Raw genomic sequence first — 23,937 nt, 5'->3', positions numbered from 1 at the left:
GCAGAAACTCTACAAGCCAGAAGGGAGCGGCATAATATACTTAAAGTGATGAAAGGGAAGAACCTCCAACCAAGATTACTCCACCTGGCAAGGATCTCATTCAGATTCGATGGAGAAATCAAAAGCTTTACAGACAAGCAAAAGCTGAGAAAATTCAGCACCACCAAACCAGCTCTACAACAAATGCTAAAGGAACTTCTCTAAGTGGGAAACACAAGAGAAGAAAAGGACCTACAAAAAGAAACCCAAAACAATTAAGAAAATGGTCATAGGAACATACATATCGATAATTACCTTAAATGTGAATGGATTAAATGCTCCAATCAAAAGATACAGGCTTGCTGAATGGATACAATATACTGTCTACAACGGACCCACTTCAGACCTAGGGACACATACAGACTGAAAGTGAGGGGAGGGAAAAAGATACTCCATGCAAATGGAAATCCAAAGAAAGTTGGAGTAGCAATACTCATATGAGATAAAATATAGACTTTAAAATAAAGAATGTTTCAAGAGAAAAGGAAGGACACTACGTATAGATCAAGGGATCAATCCAAGAAGAAGATATAACAATTATAAATATATATGCACCCAAAACAGGAGCACCTCAATACATAAGGCAACTGCTAACAGCTCTAAAAGAGGAAATCGACAGCAACACAATCATAGTGGGGGACTTTAACACCTCACTTACACCAATGGACAGATCCTCCAAACAGAAAATTAATAAGGAAACACAAGCTTTAAATGACACAATAGACCAGATAGATTTAATTGATATTTATAGGACATTCCATCCCAAAAGAGCAGATTACACTTTCTTCGGAAGTGTGCACGGAACATTCTCCAGGATAGATCACATCTTGGGTCACAAATCAAGCCTCAGTACATTTAAGAAAATTGAAATCATATCAAGTATCTTTTCTGACCAAAACGCTATGAAATTAGAAATCAATTACAGGGAAAACAACGTAAAATACACAAACACATGGAGGCTAAACAATACTAAATAACCAAGAGATCACTGAAGAAATCAAAGAGGAAATCAAAAAATACCTAGAGACAAATGACAATGAAAACACGACGATCCAAAACCTATGGGATGCAGCAAAAGCAGGGAAGTTTATAGCAATACAAGCCTACCTCAAGAAACAAGAAACATCTCAAATAAACAATCTAACGTTACACCTAAAGGAACTAGAGTAAGAAGAACAAACAAAACCCAAAGTTAGCAGAAGGAAAGAAATCATAAAGATCAGAGCAGAAATAAATGAAATAGAAACAAAGAAAACAATAGCGAAGATCAATAAAACTAAAAGCTGGTTCTTTGAGAAGATAAACAAATTGATAAACCTTTAGCCAGACTCATCAAGAAAAAGAGGGAGAGGACTCAAATCAATAAAAATAGAAAGGAAAAAGGAGAAATTACAACAGACACCGCAGAAATACAAAGCATCCTAAGAGACTACTACAAGCAACTCTATGCCAATAAAATGGACAACCTGGAAAAAATGGAGAAATTCTTAGAAAGGTATAACCTTCCTAGACTGAACCAGGAAGAAATAGAAAATATGAACAGACCAATCACAAGTAATGAAATTGAAACTGTGATTAAAAATCTTCCAACAAACAAAAGTCCAGGACCAGATGGCTTCACAGGTGAATTCTATCAAACATTTAGAGAAGAGCTAACACCCATCCTTCTCAAACTCTTCCAAAAAATTGCAGAGGAAGGAACACTCCCAAACTCACTCTATGAGGCCACCATCACCCTGATACCAAAACCAGACAAAGATACTACAAAGAAAGAAAATGACAGACCAATATCACTGATGAATAGAGATGCAAAGATTCTCAACAAAATACTAGCAAACAGAATCCAACAACACATTAAAAGGATCATACACCATGATCAAGTGGGATTTACCCCAGGGATGAAAGGATTCTTCAATATACACAAATCAATCAATGTGATACATCATATTAACAAATTGAAGAATAAAAACCATATGATCATCTCAATAGATGCAGAAAAAGCTTTTGACAAAATTCAACACTCATTTATGATAAAAACTCTCCAGAAAGTGGGCATGGAGGGAACCTACCTCAACATAATAAAGGCCATATATGACAAATGCACAGCAAACATCATTCTCAATGGTGAAAAACTGAAAGCATTTCTTCTAAGATCAGGAACAAGACAAGGATATCCACTCTCACCACTATTATTCAACATAGTTTTGGAAGTCTTAGCCATGGCAATCAGAGAAGAAAAAGAAATAAAAGGAATACAAATTGGAAAAGAAAAAGTCAAACTGTCACTGTTTGCAGATGACATGATACTATACACAGAGAATCCTAAAGATGCCACCAGAAAACTACTAGAGCTAATCAATGAATTTGGTAAAGCTGCAGGATACAAAATTAATGCATAGAAATCTCTTGCATTCCTATACACTAATGATGAAATATCTGAAAGAGAAATTATGGAAACACTCCCATTTACCATTGCAACAAAAAGAATAAAATACCTAGGAATAAACCTACCTAGGGAGACAAAAGACCTGTATGCAGAAAACTATAAGACACTGATGAAAGAAATTAAAGATGATACCAACAGATGGAGAGATATACCATGTTCTTGGATTGGAAGAATCAACATTGTGAAAATGAGTATACTACCCAAAGCAATCTACAGATTCAATGCAATCCCTATCAAATTACCAATGGCATTTTTTACGGAGCTAGAACAAATCATCTTAAAATTTGTATGGAGACACAAAAGACCCCGAATAGCCAAAGCAATCTTGAGGGAAAAAAACGGAGCTGGAGGAATCAGACTCCCTGACTTCAGACTATACTACAAAGCTATAGTAATGAAGACAATATGGTACCGGCACAAAAACAAAAATATAGATCAATGGAACAAGATAGAAAGCCCAGAGATAAACCCACGCACCTATGGTCAACTAATCTATGACAAAGGAGGCAAGGATATACAATGGAGAAAAGACAGTCTCTTCAATAAGTGGTGCTGGGAAAACTGGACAGCTACATGTAAAAGAATGAAATTAGAACACTCCTTAACACCATACACAAAAATTAACTCAAAATGGATTAGAGATCTAAATGTAAGACCGGGCACTATTAAACTCTTAGAGGAAAACATAGGAAGAACACTCTTTGACATAAATCACAGCAAGATTTTTTTTGATCTATCTCCTAGAGTAATGGAAATAAAATAAAAAATAAACAAATGGGACCTAATGAAACTTAAAAGCTTTTGCACAGCAAAGGAAACCATAAATAAGCTGTAAAGACAACCCTCAAAATGGGAGAAAATATTTGCAAATGAACCATCGGACAAAGGATTAATCTCCAAAATATATAAACAGCTCATTCAGCTCAATATTAAAAAAACAAACAACCCAATCCAAAAATGGGTAGAAGACCTAAATAGACATTTCTCCAAAGAAGACAAACAGATGGCCAAGAAGCACATGAAAAGCTGCTCAACAGCACTAATTATTAGAGAAATGCAAATCAAAATTACACTGAGGTATCACCTCACACCAGTTAGAATGGGCATCATCAGAAAATCTACAAACAGCAAATGCTGGAGAGGGTGTGGAGAAAAGGGAACCCTCTTGCACTGCTGGTGGGAATGTAAATTGATACAGCCACTATGGAGAACAGTATGGAGGTTCCTTAAAGAACCAAAAATAGAATTACCATATGACCCAGCAATCCCACTACTGGGCATATATCCTGAGAAAACCATAATTCAAAAAGACACATGCACCTCAATGTTCACTGCAGCACTATTTACAATAGCCAGGTCATGGAAGCAACCTAAATGCCCCATCGACAGACAAATGGATAAAGAAGATGTGATACATATATACAATGGAATATTACTCAGCCATAAAAAGGAACGAAATTGGGTCATTTGTAGAGACGTGGATGGATCGAGACTGTCATACAGAGTGAAGTAAGTCAGAAAGAGAAAAACAAATATCGTATATTAATGCATATATGTGGAACTTAGAAAAATGGTACAGATGAACCGGTTTGCCGAGCAGAAATTGAGACACAGAGGTAGAGAAAAAAACATATGGACACTAAGGGGGGAAAGCGGCAGGGGCGTGGGGGTGGTGGTATGATGAATTGGGAGTTTGGGAGTGACATGTATATACTGATGTGTATAAAATGGATGACTAATAAGAAAAATAAATAAATAAAAATAAACATTAAAAAAATATATTGTTTTGCCTAAAAAAAAAAAAAGAAAAAAGAAAAGGAAAGAAAAATGGATAAACATATGCAAAACATTTTTACTGCCATAACTATTTCAATGCATTCTTCTAAACGAAGAGCCTACAGAGAGAGAAAGCCTTGACATGGGCAAACTTTAGGGCACTATTCCCCTCCAAAAATAAAAGCCATTTAAAACATGAAAGAAAGACAAAAGGACAAAATAATAAATGATGGAGAATGTATACGTGGTTCTAAATATATATCCCCAGCTCAGTACAGCTTATAAGTAACTTGATAAGACAAAAATATCTTACTATCTTCAGAAAGAGTCTATAAAAAGAATCAAGAACAATGAAGTAAAGAAGGAAAATCTATTTCCTTTGTATCAGTTCCATCTGGGAGGTGAGGGGCTGGGGACAATGAAGCAAAACTACATTTCTCTTCAAAAGAAACTTCTCTGTTAAGGAACCATAGTGACTGGTTTGCCCTGATTCCTCTCAATTCCCTATCTTCTCCATAACATGATAACTCCAGCCTTTGCTTCCATCCCTTTTAGATGTTACTAAACCCACAAGGAAGGCTAAGCCTTAACTGGCTTACTGGTAGAGCAAGAAAAACTCAAAAAGGCAAACGATATCGTTCTGCTTCTAGTCCCATTCTTCATAGTTAGCAATTTCACATTGTGTGGTCTGGAGTCGCAGAGACTTGAGCTGGAATCTTGGCTCCCCCATATACTAGGTTATACAAATTTCGGTAAGTTTCTTAACTTCTGTGTGCGTCCTACTGCCTCTTCATCTAAAAACTGGGGATAGCAATAGCGCCTCCTTTTCAAGATTAATGAGAACTAAATGAGACATTTAACAAAACATTTAGCACAATATCCGGTTTTAGTAAATTCTCAATAAACATTAACTACCCAATATAACCTGTTGAAATCCAAGATACCCCATGGCCTAGCACAATTATTTTTCCAAACTGATATTACAAAATTGTGACCAGCACTGTAAAAAAGAATTTACTACTAGAACTGAATAGAAAACAGCAGAGCACAATAAGTTAAGTATTGTTCTGAAAATCTTTTTTCAGACTCAGACACACATTCTTTCTCTCTCTGTCTCCCCCCCCCTCAACTGAGCCTCCCACAGTTTTTCTCTGTTGCCTTCACTATGTAGTCTTCAAAAGACTGCACATCTGGCTCTTCTTCAGGGTACAAGAGCATTTTGTATAAAACTCTACAACACTTACTACACTCGGCTTGTTTATATGTGTATCTCTCCCATTAAAATGTAAATTCCAACATCACTAATTATTAGAGAAATGCAAATCAAAACTACAATGAGGTACCACCTCACACCAGTCCGAATGGTCGCCATCAAAAATCTACAAACAATAAATGCTGGCGAGGGTGTGGAGAAAAGGGAACCCTCTTACACTGTTGGTGGGAATGTAAACTGGTGTAGCCACTACGGAGAACAGTATGGAGGTTCCTTAAAAAACTGAAAATAGAACTACCATAAGACCCAGCAATCCCACTACTAGGTGTATACCCAGAGAAAAATCATAGTTCGAAAAGATACATGCACCCCAATGTTCACTGCAGCACTATTTACAATAGCCAGGTCATGGAAGAAACCTAAATGTCCATCAACAGAGGAATGGATAAAGAAGATGTGGTACATACATACAATGGAATATTACTCAGCCATAAAAAAGAACAAAATAATGCCATTTGCACCAACATGGATGGACCCAAAGACTGTCATACTGAGTGAAGTAAGTCAGACACAGAAAGACAAATATCATATGATATTGCTTATATGTGCAATCTAAAAAGAGGGGTACAAATGAACTTATTTACAAAACAGAAGTAGAGTCACAGATGTAGAAAACAAACTTATGGTTACCAGGGGATTTGGGGGGGGGGGTGGTGGATAAATTGGGAGACTGGGATTGACATAAACACACTACTATATATAAAATAGATAACTAATAAAAACCTACTGTATAGCACAGGGAACTCTACTCAGTACTTTGTAATGGCCTATATAGGAAAAGAATCTAAAAAGAGTGGATATATGTATATGTATAACTGATTCACTTTGTTGTACACCTGAAACTAACACAACATTGTAAATCAACTATACTCCAATAAAAATTTTTTTTAAAAAGGTAAACTCCAAGGAAACTTCCTTTTATTATCTACTTCTGGTACATGAAAAATACTGCCAGCTCAGTAAATTTCTGTTGAATGAGTGATTAAATCATCAAAATCTAATAGGTATTAAACACATACAAAACAAAACAAACAAAAATACAAAACATTTAACCATTTTCATTTATCATTATCTGAATGGGTTTTTATTATTGTATAAACTTTAAATTTACCTATAAGTCACAAAAAAATCAATAAAGTTGGGACTTCCCTGGTGGTCCAGTGGTAAAGAATCCACCTTCCAATGCAGGGGACGCGGGTTCGATCCCTGATCAGGGAACTAAGATCCCACGTGCCACAGGGCAACTAAGCGCTCATGCCACAACTAGAAAGAAGCCTGTGTGCCAAAAGGAAGAGGACACATGCCTCAGCGAAGATCCCGCATGCCACAGCTAAGACCCAACACAGCCAAAAAAAAAAATAGAATATTAAAAAAAAAAAAAAAGGATAACAGGACTTAAAAAAATCAATACCGTTGTTCTTCCTCCCAAGTGCCTCGTATTCTCCCATCTAGAAATGGTGGAAAATGTTTACTTAAGAAACTGAAATGGGTGGTGTGCATAATGATCTTTGAAAAGTAGAACATCAAAGCATACAGATGTGCTGCACAGCTGAAGTTTTATTTAGGACACTAGCCATGTGCATGTTTGTTAGGGGCCAATAAAGCTAAGGAAAGTTATTAGGCAGAAAAGCTTGCTTCTTCTATATGACAAACTGTCCAAGGATCCCCTTTCACAGGTACTGCAGGCACCATGAGAACACATCTAAATAACAACACTGGGCAGGTACTTGCTTGACTACTTAATATAGAGATATATGAAGAACCTTAATATTTTCAATGTTCATATATTATCACCATCATTTTCAATTCTATTTAAATGTAAGAACCAAAGTTATACAAATTTACCAACTCTTTTATTCCATCACAAAAAGGCAAAATACTGGAAATAAATTCTAAAGAAACACTTTTCATCATGCTTAAGAGATGTCAAAAGTCGACAGTTTACTAAATCAAGGTTACATATAAAACTTGCTTTTACGTTCGTCAAAAAAAAAAAGAATAAATGCAAATAAACGTTTGCTCTAAAATGAGGCTCAACTTTTAAAGGTATGGGTTCCTTTATAGTGATCTTCCAAAATATTTGTTTCTAAATCCTTAACAACTTGACTGAAAAACTGGAAGTTTACAATTTGTAAGATTATAACTCTCTTGATATAGTAAGCTATATACATGAAACTGTAAGGGGGAAAAAGTGGTATCGCTATTTTAGGACTCAGGCACTTTGCTTCATCCCCCTGGCTAATTATTGCAAATGATCATTTTACCTACTCTAAACTTATTAAACATCTAAGGAAACAGCTATTTCACAAAAACTTCTTTCCATTTGTCACTTTAAACATATTTTAAGCTATTATGAAACTCTATTTCAAAGTAATTTATTAGGCTCAGACGTTAAGCCAAGTCTTAACAGTTAACATTGATTTACTGAAGGAAGAAAAAAGATAAGCTGTGATAAATACTCTTAAGAAACAAAACTGACAAAAGTTGCAACAAGTTGTTGCTCCTTATTAAAAATTCTTCCCTATATTTGAAATGGTAATTTTAATGACCCTAGTAAGGGAGGCAACACTCACCAGTATGAATCTTCTCATGTCTCTGTAGCAGGTACTTCTGTATGAAACGCATGTCACATTGACTACATTGAAATGGTTTTTCACCTTAAAATAATTTCACATCCACAAATTAGTTACTGGATAAAACACAGTTTATAGTTACTATTTCTGAGGAAAGAGAAACCTTAGAAGCCCAAATTCTGGAAATTCCAAATTATCCACACAAAGTTTTTATACTATTCATTAACAGAATTTTATTTCCTCTCAATTTCCTCCCCAAGATTTAAAAATTCACATTCTCACAACCTCACAAAAATGAGATTAAATCTCATTTATATCTTTCAAGGGAAAAAGAAGTAAATAAATAAAGCAATTTAAAATAGAATTTAAAAATCACAAGGCTAGAAAGGACTCTACAGGTTACCAAGTGTGTCTTAAACATCTCTTCTTTTTATCTGGAGGAAGATCCACCCACCTTGTTCTCCCTGGCTAACCACCACTTTATGCCCTTTCACTTATTTTCTCCAGAACCTTCAGAACTTTCTAAACATCCCCTTTAAAAAAAAAAATAATCCTGTCTCTTCAAACGTTCCCTCTCTGTTGGAGCCTTTCCTTTCAGTAGTCTACCCTATGTCTCAAATTCTTCACCACCCACTTGTCCTTTAACCCTTATGCTCTGCTTTCTGAAAAGCTACTCATGATCTCCCTGCTATTTATTCTAATGGTTTGTTCTCAGCTCTCTGTCTCTCTCTATCATCTCAGAAGGTTGTGCTATGGTTGATCCTACCCTCCTTGGAATTCTCTCCTCTTTTGGCTTCTGGGACACTGTATTTTATCAGTTCATCAAATCTACCTTATTACTCTGTCTCCCTCCCCACCCCTTAACTCAACAACGTACATGTCTAGTAATCTTTCCCCAAAGATCTGTGATCAGTCTTTAGTTCTGATCTCCACAACTTCATGTTCTTATTTTTTATATTTGATTCCCAAATTCATATTTCAAACTCCCTCTGGACATCTTACATAGAAAAATAAATGTTGACAGGCTTTTAATAGTTCATAGTTCTTTAACTGTTTCTCTAGCTAAAAAGAACACATTAAGCCAGATAAATATCCAATTAAGACTAATTTTGCACATCCATGCTAATTGTTTTCTCATTTAAAGTTTTTCCTGCTTTCCTTCTTACATCCTGGTCTATGAATTCTCTGATTTGAAATGCCAGGTTACCTAAAGTCTTAGAAATGAATGACATTTACAAGAAGATGAAAATAGCAAAGATAATAATTTTAATGGCCATAAGCCCACTTTAATTCAAGAAATACCTGTATGAATGAAGACATGTCTCTGTAAGTGATAGTTCGTTCTAAAGGCAGCATTGCAGTGCTCACAAACGTGAGATTTAGGGCTTTTCAAACCAAGTGATCCATCCTCATTTATTGTAAGGATCTGGTTTAAAAAAAAAAAAAAAAGGCGAAACAAAAGAAAGAAATTTTTAAAACATAATACTAATTTATAAAACAGATAATGCCTTTTAATGCAAACAACGGTCACCAGAAATTATGAAATATTTTTTCCTAAATAATCTTGAGAGGGCTATTAGAATAATGTTACCATTCATTTTAAGAAAGTACAATGTGACTCAGTATGGGTAAAAATCACTAATAAAACCTTGGAAGCTGGTTAGGTAAGATCTCAGCACTCTGTCCCCTCCTCTCCAAACCTGATGTCTAGTAGAGTCCCTAAGTGTTCTCTGCTAGGGTGAGTATAGCTTTATTTTCAATTTCAAAATATCACATATGCAGGGCAAAAGTCTTGTTTTAGACATGGCGTAAATATCAATCAAATAGCACTGGTTAAATAAATCATGGAAAATGAATACAATTTAATATCATGTGGCTGTAAAATAAAACGAGAAAGCTCTCTATATACTTACATAGAAAGAGCTCGAGGATTTATTCTTAAGTAAGAAAAAAAGCAAGGTCCAGAATCTAGTATATAATTTTGCTAATTTTGTATACAAGATAGTACATATAGCAATATGTATTTGTTTGCATATGCATGAAAACTATTTGAGAAGCATATACATAAAATGTATATAACCTTGGTTGTCATGGCTGGGGAACTTGGCATATAGGAGATATGGCAGGAGGAAGGTTTTACACTGTACATACTTAAAACATTTTTCTGAACCATACAAACGCTTACCTATTACATTTTCCTTTTTCTTTTTTCTTAAAGAAGAAAAAAAGAAAACTAAGTTTTTAAGTCATCCTAGAACTGAATTTTGAGTCTGGTTCAGTTTAGGACCTCTAAGGTTATTCTAGGACTACTAAACTATTGTTAAGCATATTCTTTAATAAATGAGAGTGGGTATGGGGAAGGAAGACAGGTGACAAAGACATCAACCTCATCTGCCTGTGCTTCCTGTGGTCGAGAATATCTTGGGCCAGGTCTGGACAGTGCCAGAGAGAAGCTCACCTTTGGGCTTCATGTATTCCAGTTTATCAACCATTTGTCCAACATGCAACATTTAAACTGCCTCTCTCACCAGACACGTGGCAGAGTGAAAATAACAAATAATCCCTTTTTTCATTATTGAGGAGAGAAGAAAGATGACAAAATATGACGTGAAGATAAGAAGCAGAGAAAATTAGGAGGTAAGATCAGGAAGAATATGGCAAGTGAGAGGGAAACAGTATTGGAGGTGGGGGCATACAAAGTGGGAGCCAAGAAACTGTGTACCACACAGGGTAGAGAAATCTAGCAAACATCTTAAAAAATACGAAGTCCTGTGGAAACTGATTAGGGCCTGTAAATACACAGCTATGACACCCTTCCCAAAACCTAGAAAGAGGGAGTAAGTAAGTAAAAAGGGCTTTAATTAAAAAAAAAATTTTTTTACTTTAAATTCAGGAAGACAATTCAGCCTATACTATATGTAAATCGATGGTATTTATTATGCAAATTATACAGGGCATGTGGGTTCTGGGCAAACTGCCAATGTGGTCAACAATGCTTCAAAGTCTATGTACCAAAGTCACAGAGGGAAACATTTGGCAGGAGAATGCAAGTGGGTGTCACAGCTTCCTGAAGAGTCAGTGAGAACAGAAAGTTTCATCTCTGGTCAGTCAGTCTAAAATGTTTTCAACCCCTCCAAGTCACAAAATAATATTCAAGTTAACAATGTGTAAAACAAATGAACAAAAAACCACAAAACCTTTTAAAACATGATTCAAAATATTTCTAACATAAAATAACAAAAAGATGTTAAACATTTTATATGAAACAGAATAAAAACAAGATAGCATCAGGTATTTTTTCCCATATGTTGATAACAAATAAGAAGATCCAAGTGCCAAAAACATGGCAACTCAATAGCTTTCTGTGGCATAGCAACTGCAAGGAAAGGCTTTGTAAGGAACAAATCCGGCCCAAGTTACTTAAAGTGAAACGGATGTAATCCTTGACTGTACAAAGCCCTTTTATGAAGAGTTAAGGAGTTCTAGGTCATTGTTTTCTGGCACTGGAGGTAATGCTGCCTTTCACTGTGGACTCAAGCCTTAATTCAGGGTGGATTTTATGGATGAAACAGCAAACACTGACTTGTGAATAAGCAGACTGAAAAATCTAGCATATTTATAAGTTCAATGACACAAAAATCAAATTGTTGGACATTTTGTATTTAACTTTATATTAATCTTTTTCTTTTCTTAGGCCGGGGTAACACACATCTTTGTATCGATATAAAAGAAAATTATCTTGCCTCAGAAGAACACCAGTGGCTCTTCCGATTTATAATGTTTTAAATATAACCGACAGATTTTGTCTGTTTTGTTCACCACTATAACCCCAGTATGCAAACGGTATCATAGTGAAACTCTATAAATGTCTGTTGATATGGCTGCCCACTACCCACACCGAACATCCTCCCAGCTTACCACGCTAGTCTTCGTAAAACTTTCTGCAAATTCACTAAGTAGTCCCATAGTGAAATGGGTATGTAAAGAACAAAGTTCCTTGGTGGAACAGAAATGGCTCATTAACACAGGTAAAATTATCTTCCTTGGTATAGACTTGGCTTCTTTTCTTGTTCACATCCTTTCCAGATCTTTTAGTAAAATGTGATCTACCAGGTAAGTGGATTTGCCTGAGATTAGCAGGCTTACTTGCTACTAGTACCATAAAATATTTTTGCTTTTCTTTTTCCCCTCAACATATGAACACCATTACAACTGAAGAATTTGAAATTTCCAAGTTTAAACCCTAAGGTGCCTGCTATAATATCTCCACATGATTTGTCTTGACTCCTGTCACTGCTGCTTTTGGAGAAATATGGTACATTATAAAGATCAAGCAACCGGGCTTCATCAAGAGTAAAGAAATTAGTAATAGTCTAAACAATACTCAGCATACTTGATTTTTTTTCTTAACTGTTTCATAAGTTTAAAACAGAATTTTTCAGTAGAGTATTTCAATACCAAATGGAACTCCTCAATTAATCTGCTTTCTTAACCTCACGGTCCATTAGCAGATACATTTTTTGTTCTGAGACAAATCTGTTCCCAGCTAGTTATCTATATACATAGCAATGCCTATGTTAAATAATATACCAATTTTCATCCAACGAAGCACTAACCTCTGCCTATTCAATTCAGAGATTTTTGACTCCTCAAGGGTCACTGCCACCAAATAACTGAAACCTGACACCCCTCAGTGAGAAAGTTTTATTTTCTTAAAAGGCAGATGTGATTTTCCCCATTCCATGTATATTATGTACTACTGAAATTGTTAAAGCATGTTTTAAACTAATGATAAGTTTTATCATACATTCTTAAATCAATCTAAATCAATTTCTAAACCACCAAAACCCCAAAAACAATTTGGAGGAGACAGTTTAAAATTCTCACCTATTATGAGCTGCTTTACTGCAACTGAGGGTGGGGAGTGAGATCTAAAATTCCCTTTACTCTCCAAATCCAACCAGAAATGGAAGAACAGTGCAAGCCCAAACACATACAACAAAATCACAAAGTAGCCCATAGCAATAACCACCTAAACATCTTGACCATCCATCCTACTTATCGTTAATATCCCACCCTCACATTGTCACTTTCTTTCATTCTCCATGATTTTTACTGTCTCTCAGCATTTGATTTTACTTATTAACAAATTTCATTTCTAAATGGCAAGCTTTTGCCAGTGCTAGAACATGAAATTCACTATACTATAAGCATGGTATATATAACGTGATATCAATAACTGATGTTCAGGAGAATGACCCTGAGCCTTAGAAAAGGTTATTTCTCTCATATTTCCTAAATATCAGGCAAAGAAGTATGTGAATTTTTTAAAAGAAAGATTTACATCCAAATATTTTTTAAAATTAGGGTTTGGTTTTGTGGAAAAATTATTTACCCAGAATACATAATTCCCTGCAGAAATTAGATAAATAAAATACTAATACTTTTTTTTTTAACTAATTTTCTTCTTCGTTTTTCTCTTAAGTACTACTCCGTATTTCCATCCCCAGTCTTACAATCAGTTATTTACCGTAAAGCTGCTCCTCCCACAATCAAACTAACATGTAGGAGAAAGCTTGACAAATAGCTAGTATATCTATTTCTCTCCTTCTTTCAATTAAATTTTCCTCATTTTAAATCACTCAATTTAGAATCTTTTTGATTCTAAAATCACTAATCTTTTCTGGGAACCGGTGGTGTATAATAAATTGCTGGGAATGGATTCTCTATATAATTCATAATCTATTTGATTTGTGGAAGAGGCTCTTCCTTCCTGAGTTCAGCATAACTCTGAAAAATCAATTTCTACTCAGACCACCTACAGTGTTATAACAAAAAACCCAGTTCCTTTCTTCAGTACCTGATAAGAGATCCTGGCACGTAACAGGCACTCAAATTACTTGCTGAGACAATGAAAAAGGAGATACATTTCAGAATAAGGTAATCAAAAAGCACTCTGCTCTATCTCATTCTATTACTGAAGAGTTTGAAAAGACCTATAAAGTATATATAATACTGGATTAAGATAATATTGTTATATTTTACTGAAAAGGATTCTTAGAGTTCATCAATGTTAACTCAACAATCCTCATAAAACGTTTCTGTGGTGGAAAACATTATCACCTAATTCACATAATAGCAAAGTTGGGTGGTAATACCTCATTTATCCAGAAACTTTTACTATTAAGACTTGAGATTCTCAAGCCCCAATGCAGCCAAAAAAAAAAAAAAAAAAGTGGTGCTGGGAAAACTGGACAGCTACATGTAAAAGAACGAAATTAGAACACTCCCAAACACCATACACACAAATAAAGTCAAAATGGATTAGAGACCTAAATGTAAGACCAGGCACTATAAAACTTAGAGGAAAACATAGGAAGAACACTCTTTGACATAAATCACAGCAAGATCTTTTTTGATCCACCTCCTAGAGTAATGGAAATGAAAACAAAAATAAACAAATGGGACCTAATGAAACTTAAAAGCTTTTGCAAAGCAAAGGAAACTACAAACAAGACGAAAAGACAACCCTCAGAATGGGAGAAAATATTTGCAAATGAATCAATGGACAAAGGATTAATCTCCAAAATATATAAACAGCTCATGCAGCTCAATATTAAAAAAAAAACCCAATCCAAAAATGGGCAGAAGACCTAAATAGACATTTCTCCAAAGAAGACATAGATGGCCAAGAAGCACATGAAAAGCTGCTCAACATCACTAATTATTAGAGAAATGCAAATCAAAACTACAATGACGTATCACTTCACACCAGTTAGAATGGGCATCATCAGAAAATCTACAAACAGCAAATGCTGGAGAGGGTGTGGAGAAAAGGCAACCCTCTTGCACTGTTGGTGGGAATGTAAATTGATACAGCCACTATGGAGAACAGTATGGAGGTTCCTTAAAGAACCAAAAATAGAATTACCATATGACCCAGCAATCCCACTACTGGGCATATACCCAGAGAAAACCATAATTCAAAAAGACACATGCACCCTAATGTTCACTGCAGCACTATTTACAATAGCCAGGTCATGGAAGCAACCTAAGTGCCCATTGACAGACAAATGGATAAAGAAGATGTGGTACGTATATACAATGGAATATTACTCAGCCATAAAAAGGAACGAAATTGGGTCATTTGTAGAGACGTGGATGGATCAAGACTGTCATACAGAGTGAAGTAAGTCAGAAAGAGAAAAACAAATATCGTATATTAATGCATATACGTGGAACCTAGAAAAATGGTACAGATGAACCGGTTTGCAGGGCAGAAATAAGAGACACAGAAGTAGAGAACAAACGTATGGACACCAAAGGGGGAAAGCGGCAGGGGGGTGGGTGGGGGGGTGGTGTGCTGAATTGGGCGATTGGGATTGACATGTATACACTGATGTGTATAAAACTGATGACTAATAAGGACCTGCTGTATAAAAAAATAAATAAAATAAAATTTAAAAAAAACCCAAAAAACAGTACTCAGAGTTGTTGTGAGGATTAAATGAGTTAATGATATCAAGTGTTTAGAACAGTGCCTGGCACATACTAGTGTGTGTAAGAGCACTATAAAAATAGTTATTATTACTATCAAGTTTGGAAAACAAGAAAAGCTGAGAGCAACCTTTTTAGTATGTAAAGAATGTTAAAAGAGAATGAACCAGAATAGTAGGAAAGCAATTTCATTTCTTACAATAGTGTTAAATATGGTGGAAGGGTAGACTATTTTATGTGAGGTTTTGCAAAGAACAATAAAAATAGGGTGAAAATTGACCTTGCCAAGTACTGCAGGGACATGACATTAAAGTCAGGACAATAAATTCAACAAAAAAAGACTAGGTGATCTTTAAAAAAAAAAAAAAAACACGTAAATCACAATCACCCTGGACTCTTTTAGTATAAATGGAAATCACCTGAATTAGAATCTCCGGGGATGGGGCCTGCGTATTTATAACTGGAAAAGTCCTCTGGGTGATCTAATGCAGAGCCATGAGAACCACCAACACGAATGCACTGAGACTGAATTAAGTCTACTAAAACTTTTCATACATTTCTAATAACTTTAGTTCTCTGTAGTCCTAATCCACAACAAAACAAAAAAAGAGTCAAAGGGGCAATGGAAGGTAATGTTAAGTGGCCACATAGGTATAGCAATGTAAAAATGAATAGTATATCATTAAGGAATGAGACAGTGAAGCAATTATAAGCAGTCAAAAAACTCTTAAAGTCTAGCAGTCAGGAGTTTTCAGGATGAGGGGAAAAAAGCCCTAACATCTCAGTCTTCCCAGAGGGCTTCACTATGATACGTATCATTTTTTTTTTAATGTTTACAACATCAACCCCAGAGCATTAAAAGCTGAATTATGTTCAAATGCACTATGTTTTAAAAGAAAACAACATATTAAAGATTTCCAACAAAGTGGTTAAAATAAAATTAAATTTAAACATTTAAAAGGGACAAGTTTTTATTATATAGAAAATTTGCTTTCATAAAACAACTTATTCCATGACAGTATCAAATAACTTGATCAAGATAACATTCCCTAGCTTGATTACCCTCTTCTTCAGACATGCTGCCAAACGTATTTTGGCAATTTTCAAGTATCAAATCTACCTTAAGATGACTAAGCTTTGCCATATGATAAAGGCTCAGGAAGCAACTACTGCTTAAAATTCATGGCAGCTAAAAATGACATAACATTACAGTATTTCTCACCACAAAGCTTAGTTGGAAGGGAGCCAGGTCTACATGGATGTGTAAGCTCTAATATTTTTACTAAAAGTCCGTAAGATAACTTCAGTGATACTTCCTGTACGGATCCCCAATCTAACATGACACAATGGTAACATATACTCAAATATTAGTAACGGCAAAATCCAAGATTTGGGAAAAGTGTTGGCAGAGAGTGGAGTCCTCTAAGCATAACACATTACAATTATTTGAGAAACTTAAAGCTGTTTTTAAGGAATTTAAAACAAGCAACACATTGATTTATAAACATGAGATAAGGTTTTCTTTCTCTTCATACAGAAAGGGGAGAGTTACTTTAATGAAAAATCAAAAGCGTGGGCTTCCCTGGTGGCGCAGTGGTTGAGAATCTGCCTGCCAATGCAGGGGACATGGGTTCGAGCCCTGGTCTGGGAAGATCCCACATGCCGCTGAGCAACTAGGCCCGTGAGCCACAACTACTGAGCCTGCGCGTCTGGAGCCTGTGCTCCGCAACAAGAGAGGCCGCGGTAGTGAGAGGCCTGCGCACCGCGATGAAGAGTGGCCCCCGCTTGCTGCAACTAGAGAAAGCCCTCGCACAGAAACGAAGACTCAACACAGCCAAAAATAAATAAATAAATAAATAAATTAAAAAAAAAAAAAAAAAAAAAAAAAAAAAAATCAAAAGCGTGAATGTTTAAACACATGTTCAAAGTTCTGAGACTCCAGACACAAAACCACTCATCTGGACACTGCAAGACCAGTGTTAAAAACAGACCACAACCATTCTCTGTCCTATTACATGTAACAGGTCAGGACAATCTAAAAATAACTGTTTTTGTTATTCTCACATCCACGTCTGCCATATATTATTTCCAGTCATTTCAGCCTCCTAAGAACGCTCTAAAAAGACTGCCCAAAACATTTTCTTATATACAGTATACTCAGAATAGGCCAAATCTTTCATCTAGCAACTACATAGATATATATATAAATATTTAAATAATGTCCTTAGAAATATTTTGATAATACATTATAAATGAGTTTATCTCAAATTAGATAAGCAAAAATGGCTTAAACTCTGTAAAAATCTGATCTGTACTACCTAGAACATATAAAGATTCCAAATAACACCCTACTAGAAGATAATAATCTGAGTTTTTGTCAGAATTTCAGAATTATACTCAAAAACATGGCAATAGGGCTTCCCTGGCGGCGCAGTGGTTGAGAGTCTGCCTGCCAGTGCGGGGGACACGGGTTCGGGCCCTGGTCTGGGAGGATCCCACGTGCCGCGGAGCGACTGGGCCCGTGAGCCACAATTGCTGAGCCTGCGCGTCTGGAGCCTGTGCTCCGCAACGAGAGAGGCCGCGATGGTGGGAGGCCCGCGCACCGCGATGAGGAGTGGCCCCCACTTGCCGCAGCTGGAGAAAGCCCTCGCACAGAGGCGAGGACCCAACACAGCCATAAATTAAAAAAAAAAAAAAAAAAAAAACATGGCAATAAAACATCAAGGAAAATGTACAACTTACATATATTATGTTATTTTTAAAGACTTGATACATATATTATGTTATTTTTAAAGACTTGAAATAGATTCCCCATAGATCAGCAATGAACCCAAAGTAACATAATCACTATCTCAATTTTAGAAATTAATTTTTTCCTCAAAGAACTTTATGTATTCATTAATGTAAAATTTTAAAAGTATCATATATCACTGAGAAAAACATTAACCCCAAGAAAAGAAAGGGAAGAAAGGAAGGGGGGTAAAGGGATTGCACAAAACATGAAATATAAAATGTCAATAATTATGGGAAAAAAACACAAGTTTTAGTATTACCAATAACCAAAGAAATTAAAATTTAAACTATAATAAGACACCCATCTTAAGCTACAAAAAAAACAAAGTTTCATACTCAAGGCTGGTGAGAGTATGGACAGACACACCTTAGGTCTACTGCAGGTAGCAATGTAACTGATACAACATTTCTGGAAGGAGTAACATTATCAGGAAACTTTACTTATTTTGCTTGCTTGCTTGCTTATGTACTCATTTATTTTTAAAGAAACCTTTTTAAAAGTTCACGCCCTTTGATTTAGTAGTACACGAAGATCCATACACAAATATTTCAAGAGCAGCATGATTTAAAATGAAGGCAAAGAGAAAACACCTTTCCAACAACAGAGCAATCACTGAATATAATGTGATATATCAAAAAATAATACATTCATTATGCAGGTAATAAAATCTTTATAAAAATCTTTAATAACTTTAAAAATAGCTTACATACTCTTTAAGTTACAAATCAGGAAATTCAGACAATCTACACAAATTTGAAAACAGAAAAGGAATATGGCAGAAAATTAAGGTATTCATCTCTAGGAAATGTAACTATGGGTTATTTTAGTCTCTATATTTTTCAAACAGTAGCCACGCTTATATATCCCAAAAGCAGTGGTATGTTGGTAAATGTTTAACAACAGTTTAAGGAGTCAGTGGGCTGCGTTGCTGACTTCCATGGTGTAAATATTCTCACCATGCCTAATTTCAAGCTACCAATGGTTTTAGCACCAGCTTGCAAAATTCCTGAAAACTCAGCAATCAGCTCTGGCAAGCCAGTACAAACTGGGTTCAGCACACCCAAAGTATACAAAATATACAAATAATGATGATGATTATGATTTAAATCACAAATACAAAAACAAGCAGCCCTCAAAATAAAAAGGTCATGTTATAAAATCTTTTTGAAAAAGCCTTCTTCACTATACGAGGGAAGAAAACAAAAGATGAAAAATAACTATAAAGAAATAAATTATACTATACAGAGTTCAGAGACTTCCCCAGAATACCAAAATGCTACATATATAGTCAACTACTACTGTACTAAAAAGGAAAAAAGGCAGGCAATTCCTAATAGTATTTATGGGTCACTTGTTTATTTATTAATCCATTCATTCACCCACAGTATTTATTGAGAGTCCCTTAGGCCTACTATTCCAGGCTCTTGGGATATAGCTGTGAATAAAATTAGTCCCTGCCCTCGTGGAGCTTACATTCTATTCTAGCACAGTTATCACACAACCTTTTCCTAATGAGTAATCAATACTGAATTTTCCTGAAACCATATATTAAAATAAGTAAAACTAATATGAATGAGAAGCAAGGGAACTGCATACCATCTGTTAGTTTTTAAAGAAAAGAGAGACATGAGGCAAGAAAAGTTTGTTTTCAAAAAAAAAAAAAAACAAAAACAAAACACAGTGAAAGGGAAGTGGAAAAATTGAAAGCAGTGGCCCCCCACCTCCATTCAGACAAGCATCCCTTCCTTTCTCGTGGTGAAGCTGATGCAACATTCCAACTTTACTAAGCCACATGAGACTTTTATGTTGCCTATGGTCCAGCCAGATTCCTGCCAATAAGATTAAGCAATTGTATGGGAGTAATATGTTAGGAACCACCACCTTAAAATATTCTCTTACTTTTGCAGGAGAACGTTGTTTCCGTTTCTTCTTTTTCTGTAAGTCTACTGGCTCTCTGATTTGTTTTTTGTCTCTCATCAGTTGCTCAGATACATCAGTAAAAGTAATTTCCTGCTTTACACTTATCTGTTAAAAAAAAAAAGCCAATTTTAGAAATAAACAAGAAGTCTATTGTGACAAAAAGCCATTGCATGCTTAATCCTCTGCTAAACCTACCTACAGGTGCTCCCAAAATAATTATTTGTGTGTGCAAGTAAAGGGTGTGTTGAAGAATTCATTAATATGTAATTGATATATAAGAATCAACAGTATATAAATTGAGGGAATAAACTAGGATTTTACAAAAATTTATCTGGAAAGAAAAAGACTAAAATGTCCTGGGAAAAGATAATAAGACCTCGCAGAATAAAGGAGAAGTGAGGACACAATTCCACTCCCACATTTAAGGAAACTGATGTTAAAGTTAAAGGCACAAAAAAAGGTTAAATTCCAAAATCAATAAAATACTGGGGGATAAAAGGGGTATTCAGACTTCCATGATGGGTTTCTCTTAATTTACAAAACATCACAAAAACAGCACAAAATTCTAAAAGGTAATCTCATCAAAAAAGGAATGATAAACTAACAATGAAATCTAATTATCTTTAAGTTCAATGTTTTTGGCAATATCTTAGCCAGTATTTTCCTGGCCTCTACAACAAACCATCACCAAATGTGTGTTTATAGAACTGCATATGGTTTTAGGCCCCTGCTATGTACAAGACACAATTCTAGCTACATGATAACAAGAAATGTTAAGATGTCAACAATGTTATCTCATCTTTAGATCTCAGTTCTCACAGATGTGAAGAGTTGCGTGTCCTAAAAAATAATATGGGGACTTCCCTGGTGGCACAGTGGTTAAGAATCCGTCTCCCAATGCAGAGGACGTGGGTTCAATCCCTGGTCAGGGAACTAGATCCCACATGCATGTCGCAACTAAGAGTTCGCATGCCACAACTAAGGAGCAAACATGTCACAACTAAGGAGCCCATGAGCAGCAACTAAGACCTGACACAACCAAAAATAAAAAAAAATTTTTAATTTAAAACATATATGGAGGTTCTATGACCACTAATGGTAGCATCAATTCTCATCAGAATTGATGGTGCACAGTCATCCTGCTGTGCTACATTTTCAACCTATCCTTGAAATGAAAACACAAGTATCTTAAAACTAAGAAACTTTCAACTCAACAAGCTCTGAAATACATTAAAAATCCCTGACTCTTCGACCATGTGAGGACACAACGAGAAGTCTGCACCCTGGAAGGGGACCCTCACCCGAACATACTTGCACCCTGATCACAGACTTCCAGCCTCCAGAACAGTGAGAAATAAATTTCTGTTGTTTATAAGCTTTCAAAAAAATCTTGATAATAGTCCAGGAAACACAATGTGCTAATGGCTAAATTTTCAAAAAATACACTTAAAAAGGGGGTGCAAAAGGTTATAAACATCTTACATACTCATAATGTAAAGCTGGAAGACAGAGCTGTGCAGAGGGGTTCATGAGGGAAATACAACATAAGCCAGGAATTTCAAACTAACCAAATAAAGAACTGGAAGTTTTCAAAAATTCCTGAAATGTGGGGGGCGTGAGAATTGCAAATCAAGGAGAACCTAGGCATAGAAACATGACTGTAAATGATTATTTAGCTAATAATTCTTTCTATCAGGTTAGAGAATCGTACTAATGACCATTCTTATGGCTTCTTTTGGTGTAATTATTTGAAACATAAAATAGAATGGTAAGGTCACCTCCAACAAGGCTTTGGAATACACACATGTTACCATCTTTGAAGTGATGTTTACTGAAATACAACTATTGAAGCTGGGTATGAGACAAGGAGAAATGACAACAGACTAAGCAGCTGCTGAACTGCTCTGTCTTATGTTGCAGCAAAAAGTAGTTCCAACATTTGTCAACTTATAAATTACAAAGAAACCATGAAAATATAGCATGCAGCAGTAAGAAGGAGACGGGGACTTCCTTGGTGGCACAGTGGTTAAGAACCCGCCTGCCAACGCAGGGGACACGAGTTTGAGCCCTGGTCCAGGAAGATCCCACATGCCACGGAGCAACTAAGCCTGTGCGCCACAACTGCTGAGCCTGCGCTCAGAGCCAGCGAGCCACAGCTACTGAACCCACGTGTCACAACTACTGAAGCCCGTGCGCCTAAAGCCCATGCTCCGCAACAAGAGAAGCCACCACAATGAGAAGCCCGTGCACCGCAACAAAAAGTAGCCCTTGCTCGCCACAACTAGAGAGAGCCTGCGCACAGCAACGAAGACCCAATGCAGCCATAAATTAACTAATTAATTTAAAAAAAAATGAGACGAACTTTTTTTCAGCAAAAGTGTCAAGCAGAGTGTAAGAGAGATTCACAAATAAGTTCTTCAATAAGCAGCTATTCACAAACAAAGAACCTTTATGTGCAAACAGTGAAAAACATTAATTTATATATCTGAACCTTTTACCTATTTTCACATATATGGAAAGTGATCATATTGGTACTAGCATTGACAAATATAAGGTACACTTTTAACATTATGAAAGCACAGACCAAATCCTAGAGGTATCAATGAATCAAAGCATTGTGAATACCAATAGGCACATAGCAAGTTACATTTTTAGAATAGTCCAACAGGCTTATCACTCATAAATGGAATAAAGTAATCTCTACATATAACACAACCACACACTAAAGTATATGGTCCAGCCTAAGGTGCTTAGAAAGGATGTTGGTAAATCCATAAACATAAAGAGATGGGTATGAAAATGACAAGGCAACTAGAAACAATGAGGTGCAAAAAGTCTGGGAAAATGAATCTTCTTTGGCCCAAGAAAGACTACAATAATCTATAAAAACATGTAAACTGCTTAAGCATGATAAAAGAGACAACAACTCATCTATAAGTTCCTACTATTTCCTTGAGAACTATCTTTAAAAGAAAATCAAGTACTCAGTGTTACTTTTCACCTAAAATAAACCAAAGTATAATTAATCAAAGCAGGCATCTGCAGATGTGTGATAGTTGAAAAGACAGGTTTGCTGGATTTTTGAAACACATTCATTGGAACATCAAGAAAATCAATAGGCTAGGAAGTATGTCAGATTAAAAAACAAAACCAAGAAAAACCTCTGGTTTCTTCCCCATAGCTTAATCTTTACCATTTCACCTAGTCCCATGTACAACCTCCTGCCTACATTTGAGAGCCTGAATTTCAATGCTTTTCTCACTACCAAACCAGAAATAGCATCAATACTGTCAATCACCCTACTCATACTTCTCTCATAAGATTTGACTAAACCCAGACGCTTCTCCATCTGAAGCTGTTAAGACCCCTGCTGATCAAAGCTCCCTCTGGACCTCCACTTTGAGGCTGGGGAAGCCATCAGGCATGACTCCCATGTCCTATCTACCTTGTATATTCCTCTTACTTCTTCCCCAACATCCTATCAAGAGGCAGAGCCCATGCTTCCTCACCCCTTGCCACTGCCCAAGCTGGTTCATTCTTGCTAGTTCTAATATATATTCTCTTAATGATACTGAGGTATTCCTCATTTTTTATCACTCTCTCTTTATTCTCCCAACGT

General features: G+C 35.9%; 1 protein-coding gene across 3 annotated transcripts in view; it reads right to left on the bottom strand.

The window, feature by feature from the left end:
• The window catches only part of ZNF148 (zinc finger protein 148), a 133,587-nt gene that overhangs the window by 36,075 nt on the left and 73,575 nt on the right, over nt 1-23,937 (bottom strand). For all 3 annotated transcript variants that reach the window (XM_057545334.1, XM_007182782.2, XM_057545335.1), the window contains 3 exons: nt 20,298-20,423; nt 9,410-9,533; nt 8,108-8,191 (listed from right to left, as the gene is read on the bottom strand). In XM_057545334.1, coding sequence (XP_057401317.1) covers nt 8,108-8,191; nt 9,410-9,533; nt 20,298-20,423 — 334 coding nt within the window. The remainder of the gene's footprint in view (nt 1-8,107; nt 8,192-9,409; nt 9,534-20,297; nt 20,424-23,937) is intronic.

Source organism: Balaenoptera acutorostrata, chromosome 4 (assembly GCF_949987535.1).
Source record: "Balaenoptera acutorostrata chromosome 4, mBalAcu1.1, whole genome shotgun sequence".
NCBI lineage: Eukaryota > Metazoa > Chordata > Mammalia > Artiodactyla > Balaenopteridae > Balaenoptera > Balaenoptera acutorostrata.
Note: the sequence above shows the minus strand (reverse complement) of the source record. Positions and strands in the feature narration are given on the sequence as shown.